General features: G+C 36.6%; 1 protein-coding gene across 1 annotated transcript; it reads right to left on the bottom strand.

Moving 5' to 3' along the window:
- Window positions 1-2,179, bottom strand: LOC128871789 (RNA polymerase II-associated factor 1 homolog). Its single transcript, XM_054113860.1, has 3 exons — window positions 1,968-2,179; window positions 928-1,894; window positions 1-863 (listed from the first exon to the last, which is right to left on the bottom strand). The coding sequence occupies exons 1-3, from the start codon at window positions 2,033-2,035 to the stop codon at window positions 126-128; spliced, it is 1,773 nt and encodes a 590-aa protein (XP_053969835.1). The 5' UTR covers window positions 2,036-2,179; the 3' UTR covers window positions 1-125.
- Window positions 2,180-7,428: the final 5,249 nt, after the last annotated feature.

Below are 7,428 nucleotides of genomic sequence, written 5' to 3'. Positions count from 1 at the left end.
TCTATTTTTTGTCCGCTTGATTTTTATTCAATAAAATTTTGCATCAATTATAATTTTACAGATAGCATACTCTGTCAGAAGGTCGCTAATTTAAAACATATTTTTCATCGTTAGTTTTTAGATATTTATTCTTCGGCTTCTGAGCCACTGCCCGAGGCGCTGCCGGAACCGCTCGGTGTAGCGCTACCTGAACGTGATGGTGTACGTGATGCTGAACCAGAACGTGAACCTGATGCGCTGCCCGAACGTGATCCGGAGTGAGACCGTGACCGTGCAGGTGTTTTTGATGGCGAACGCGATCGGGAGCCGGAGCGTGAGCGAGAACGGCTGACGGAGCGCGATGGTGAACGTGAAGCGGATCGTGAACGCGAACCCGATTTATGGGAACCGGCGGGTGTGGCTGAGCGAGATCGTGACGGTGATTTAGATGCAGAACGAGAACGCGAACGCGAACGCGAACGCGAACCTGAATGTGCTGTAGAACGGGAACCACTGCGACTGCGGCTGCCTGATTTGGAGCGCGAACGAGAACGGGAAGCACGAGAACCTGAACCTGAACGTGATCCGGAACCAGAATTTGAACGTGAACGAGATTTTGATTTTGCATGCGACTTAGAACGTGAACGAGATTGGCGATCTCTGGCACTTTGAGCAGCTTCAGCATTTTCATTGTCAGATTCGGCTGCATCACCGACTTCAGGGGCTTTATTATTGTCTTTCTCATTTGAAACTTGAGGGGGGGTTTCAATCTCTTCCTCTTCTTCCATTTCTTCATCTTCTTCATCACCGGTTGGCTCCAATTGCCTTTCACGGTAGCGTTGCATACGATGCTCATTGGAGTCCAGGGGACGATGTTTAACAACCTAAAAAATTAAATAGCAATATTTTCTTATGTATGTATATAATTTTTCCAATGTACAATCTTACCAATTTAGTGTTACTGGGCTGTTGTCCAGCTTTTACACGCCGCTTATTTAGACGTACACGTGTCTCCAACTCATTATAGAATACACCATCTTGGCGCACAACAAAAAAGTAATTTTCTTCGTATCCTTTAGAAGCTTTACTTTTAACATTCCAGTTATATTCACGAGCGATCTTGTACTCGTAGTCTTCATCATCCTTGTATAGAACACTTTCGGCAAAGTCGTTGCGTCTTTTATCTAAAGTTTCTTCAGTAGGCAGAAAATAAGCAACAAACTGTTCGCCACTCTCGTCCATTACACCACGAATCATGGCCTGCGACATCTCTTCCAGTTGTGCTGGTACGTTTTTGCCGGCAGGCGCAGGATCACTATCGAATATTACTTGAGCGCATGGATACTTCCAATTCTTGAAATCTGGATACACCGGAAGTATCTCCACAGGTACCACATTAGGTTTAGAGTAGTGCTTGTTGATTTCTTGTTTCGAGTCATTAAATGTTTTCTCAATAGCCTTGATTTGTGCGTCACGATCAAGATACAGCGTTTCCTCGCGCAACGACTTCTTAACATTATAACCCACTTTGGCTTCAATATTCTCAAGATTTTGAGGTTGGAAGCGCGTCTGTTCTGTCGAAATATATTCCGATTTTCGCAACCACGAAACACTTCGCGAATGCTGGCGTGAACGCATTGAATCATGAGGTGTGTGCACATCTTCTTCCAGAAGCTTTTCATCGCCTGGGTCAAGTTGAGCATATGGGTCGGCTTGATATAGATCGCGGTTAATTAAGTCGATTGTCACACCCAAGTCATGCTCAGTAAGTACTTCGTATTTATAGTTGCGCTCCAAGGAAGTTGGATTATATTGCACAAATCGATTACTGTCAAACGGGTACTGTAGAAATTTCAAGTCGAAGGGTATGTCCGGCAGACTATTGCCATATTTCACGCGGCAAATCAGTTCAGATCTAATAAAAGTAAGTATTATTAATTAATGCGGGCAATTTCTAAATGATTTTGGCACGTTGCTTTTACACCCACTTGCGTTCCGCAGGCCTAACAGGTCGCTTTTCGGCATTTGTTGTCGTATTGATGATAGTTGGCGGCATTATGGAAAATATTGTTCAAATCTTTCACAGTTTAATGTTTAAATAAAAATTACAAACGAAGAAAACTTCACAAACGAAAATAGTAAATGAATGCGAAGTTGGTGATAATTAATTTAACGCGAAGCAAGGTAGAAATGTCAAAATGAAATCTCATGTGGATGGCATGCTGCCCAACGATTAATCGATTGTTGGAACTCATTGAGTTGGCAGTACTGTAATTGATTTTGAATATGCGCATTTGCAAAGATTATATTTTTGTATTTGACTGAAATAGAAAATACAAATATATTATGCTATATTCAAATGACGCGTAATACGCGTTTACCCTGTTTCCACGACGCATTTATAATTCACTTTGGTAGATCTCTTTCTTCTTCCTTAATTTTTATTATTTTTAAATCAAAAGTAATTTAAAACTAAGATTTCATTTTACCTTATAGCTCGCACAATTTATAAAAAAGTCGTCGATTCATCCGAAATTTATTTTTAAAGGAAAGTTCATCGGTGCTGACAGCATGTCTCCCAGAAGGATTGGCGTTATTCCTAAAGTATTTGTAATAAGACATTTTATGAAAATATTCAGCAGTTCACCAAAATTTTAGATTATAATTTTACAGTTCCTGGAAGATGCCCTTGCTACAATAGTTGTAACTACTCCTTATAGAAGTGGAGCATTTCCTCAGAAAACATAATTCTTAAGGTGTTCAACAAATTTCGCGACATAATATAATATTTTTTCATAATATGTGATTTTGCTTCCATTATCAAAAATTTAATTGGTGTTTGTGAATTTTGTTTTCGTTTTATTTGACAGAAAAATTCAATCAATGCGAATCTATTAAGATGTTATCGGTAAATCAGCTGGTTTGGTTTTTTTCTTTCGCCGTGTTTATGTGACTGTCAGCCCAGAGTGAAACAAGGCGAATTAATTTTTTGTTTTCTACTTTGCCAATACTTTTCTTTGACAATCAAACGTACAAAACATTGTTGATGGTCTAGTGGCACAACTTTTAATGAACGCGCCTTGATTTCAATAAATTTCCGATAAATTAGATAAGACATAATTAGAGAAGACAACGATTTGTTTCTAATCGCAAGGTAATTGAGACTGAATTACTTGTAAATGAGGTAATTCACTTTGTATGACGAAATACGTAATTCATACGTAATTCGGAGGTGTTATTTTGGAAGTGAATAACAAATGAGGGAAGAAATTACATGGCGTGAGATCATAGCATTAGAGATATCTGGAACGCAAACTATAACCCCACATCTCCAATTTCGACAAGCTATTAATATGAACTACCAATTTTGTGGTCGCATGACACTATCAATTATCATAAAAATATGTTTTACGTGGGCATTTTATAGCATAATTTTTCATTCATTTCAAATTCCGTACAAAACACTCATTGCTTTTCGAGCAAAAGGAAACATTTTATTGAATGAAAGTTAAAAAAAAGTACGTGTAGCGTAGTACACACAACAGAAGTGAAACGTTCAGGGCAGACAAAGAAAGAGGGAGAGACCCGAGAGAAAATGAGAGAGAGGGAGAGAGAAATACTATATATCTAAATAAATTCATAACATTTGCAGAGAATACAAATAGAAAAAATTTACAAAAAACAGAGAAGGGTCGACCGGTGTAGGTAATCGCCGGACACAAACCGTGGCAACAACGCGCACTACTCCGAGCGTTTATCACCCGCACAAGCGCAGCGATTCCAGGACCGCTGCAACGGCACAAATTACCGCAAGGCAATACCAATAAATCCGACGCCGGAATGGAAAGCACTTTATAGTACGCACAAGCACTAGCCAGGAAAGGGAAATAAGCGCCAAAAAGTAAGCACCAAAAGAAAAAGACGCCAAATAAATTGGGACCAAAAAACGCCCCAAACAGTAGGTACCAAGGAAATATAACGCTAAAAAATAGGCACCAAAAATATGTTTTCTACAGGTTTGCACCAACAAACAAGCGCCAAAAAGTAGACAGTATTATTTCTAACTAGAGATTAGCAACCTCAAGGAAAAACTCAGGAAAAATAGCCTAAAGTGTATCTAATAATACGTTCACATATAAGTAGATGTTCTACTTTTTCGCGCTTAACTCAAAGTCCGTAATTAAAAATCGCGATTTCCCATACAAAATTTCTCTCTCAAAATCTGAGATTATAAAATAGTCCTAGATAATAACGATACGTTTTGACATACAAGCCTGTGTTTTCTGTATCATCGATAATTATTATTACGAATGTAAGGAGAAACATCAAAATAAAAATTAAATGAATAAAATGGGTGCCGGCAAAGAAAACAGGTCTGTAAATATAATTGTAATACAATTTTTGTTAAATATTATTAATTATGAATTCATTTTACAGAAAAAAACGTGTTCCCATAAACGTTTTGCCCTCTTATTACTTATTATACAATAAAATGTAATATAGAATATCTCATGCGCATTGCCGCCATAATTTTTTGCTACCTCAGTAAATGTCGCATACGGATTTCCTCCAAAAATTGTTTATTATTAGCAGCCAATTGCGAAATTAGATTAGCTATTCCTTCTCCTTGAATTTTCTTCATATCATTAATAATAATTAAAGAAACCAAAAACACCGAATATTTCACCAAAATAATTTCTATGCAGAAAAACCTCTCAAAGCAGTATTGACAGCTGATTGTCAATTTTGCAGGTAATCTGCCATATGTGAACGGGTAGATTAATTTGGTGGATTTATAGATGATTAATGCATATGTGAACGTATTATAAGATATATATATGGTAAGGTATAGCTCTCTCTCTCCTTTTCCTCTACGTTATATCTTTTTTCTCTCTTGCGGAACGAAAATGCCCAAAACGTTGGATGACCTTGAAATTTTACTCTCCATTCTCGCTCGTCCATCGACGTCTAAGAAGTTTCCCTTCAAAAATGCGGGAAACCAATCTATTCGCTGCCTTTATACGATGAAAAGATTAAATAATCTAATGGAATTAGACGACACATCATCTTCTTTAAATTTTCCTCTGATTTTATAATGCTGTCAATAAAAATATTTCGTATAAAGAAAATATAGCTGTCAAAAAGTCAAAGTGTCAGTTCATTGTATGAGATAAACCTCATGCCATAAGCTCTGCGATTTATCCCATTAGGTCTGCGATGAATGGTCTCGATATGCATGGGATCAGCGTCCACTCGTCCAAGCAGGGTGTAAAGTATCAGGGATGTATTGTGGGATTGTATTAGGGATGATTTTTCTAAATAATTAAAGGTTAAAACCATGATTCAATTATTAAAGGTTTGCTCATTAGTGACATTCGATTTTTGACACTCCCTTACAAAAGGTTGCATTTAAGAAGGTGCTTAAAGTGGAAAAAATTAAATCCTTTTTGGTAAAAATGGTAGCAAAAAAGTATTTTCTTACTTAAATGGAAACAAACTGCGAACGGTTAAAAAAGTAAATTTTAATTAATATTTGAATGTAAATAATGGTATACTCGTAGATAGAAGTTATTAGCGGAAATTGCCAAGTCTAATATTAAAACAAGAAATTATTTCACATAATCCAAGATTTTGTTTTGTGAATTAATTTTTAAATTTAAAACCGATCGCGAAGTTTCGCCAATATGAAACTATTTTGTTAAAAATGAATAAATAATTGGCACGTACGATTCTGTTAGGTGTTTCGCCGAGATCCTCCTCCTTTTTGTAGCGCGCATTCCACAATTGCAAGGACCTACAGTTTTAAGCCGATTCTGGTAGATGGTTTTTTATGAGAAGCTTTTTCATGCTGGTACTGTGCTTTGCTAAGCCTTCTCTGGACGCTTCATCCATCCATTGGAAGGTGGGCTCAAACAAGTTCTGTCAATCCCAACTTTTGTATAATGAGGTCTGCAATGTTATCGATTGTGTCGGGACTATCCAATTATTCAATACAATACACTCATCAATCTCAGACTGCGTCAATTACTCTATCTCGTCCTGACTTAAGCGGTATGTATTCCATGTCATACTACCATAGTCCGGAACATACCGATGAAAACTATTTAGCGAGTTGTTGCTCGTAAGCAGACCATTTTGAAAATGAAATGTTTTTGTACAAATTTTACTTTTCCTCCACTTTTACTCAAAATTTCTAGAGCTAGCAACCCAGTGTCTTGCTAAGGGAGCCGATTTGTCAAGAGAGATCGAGAAAGCTGCTTACTGAGCAAACCTTTTATCATTGAATCATGGGTTAAAACTCATTCGTCCCTGGCAAAAATGTCAAATTAAGCAATAAAAAACGGAAAAGTATTTAGGGTAAATTACGATGAGCCAAATAAAATATGAATATGTACGAAATCAAATATTTTCAGAATGAAATTATAACTCTATAGAATGGGTTATATTTAAGCAGATAACACAATAGTAATTACAAACATTTATACCCAAAATAATATTTCAGGTGAGCTTCCAAGCAAGCCTGAATAATAATTATGTCTAGGTCAAGTTGTGCGCTCAATACATAGTTCTATATTTTTACTTTAAGTGCTATGTTCCTAAGATTCCCTAAGAAGCTGTTCGGTTTACAATTTCAATGGTTTTGTATTATTAACTATTTATTTCCCCTTGTAAGAAGGTAGACATCAGTGTATACACCGGAAAAAAGAGAAAGTTTGACCTACACCTACATTCACACCAGCGTTACCACCCTTCTTGACTGTTTGGCCGAGCTCCCATTCCTATTTATTGTATGGTTGTGAAATCTTTATAAATTGTGGTTATGCGCGTAAAAACAAGCTTAATGTATTGTTTTATAATATTACTCGTTATGTGTTCGGGATCAAGCCAAGAAACTACGTTTCTCCATGTCCTGAGATAAGCTTTTTCTCTTCTTCAAATCCCTCTTACTTTTCACAAAATCGAATACTCGGAAGTACCTTTGTACCTCGCCCTCAGAATAACTGCCACGAAGTCAGTGAAAAACTAAAAACGTGTTGCTGCTAGTTACAAAACATGAATATTGGAAAGACAGTTCTTGGTTGGCATGTGACTCGACTTTGGAATTTAGTATCTATAAGTAACATGAACACATTTAGATGCGATCTTCAGAGATATATTAGTATAAGAGAGATAATTTTAATTTTAATCATAAGTATTTAATTCACAATTAATGCTAACTTGATTTGTTTTCTTTGAAACTCATGTTAATTTTACCACGAAAATTGTTACCTGTTGTGACTTGCACTAATAATTATAATTATAATAAAATAAATAAATTTGAGGCGTGCATTATGATATTGTTCTACAAATGGAGGGACTCACAGTATGAAGCCGACACCGAACGGGAGATATTTTTTATGAGAGGCTTTTTCATGGCAGAAATACACTCGGAGGTTTTCCATTGGCTGC

This window comes from Anastrepha ludens, chromosome 2 (assembly GCF_028408465.1).
Source record: "Anastrepha ludens isolate Willacy chromosome 2, idAnaLude1.1, whole genome shotgun sequence".
NCBI classification, from domain to species: Eukaryota; Metazoa; Arthropoda; class Insecta; order Diptera; family Tephritidae; genus Anastrepha; species Anastrepha ludens.
This window is presented reverse-complemented; position numbering and strand designations above follow the sequence as displayed.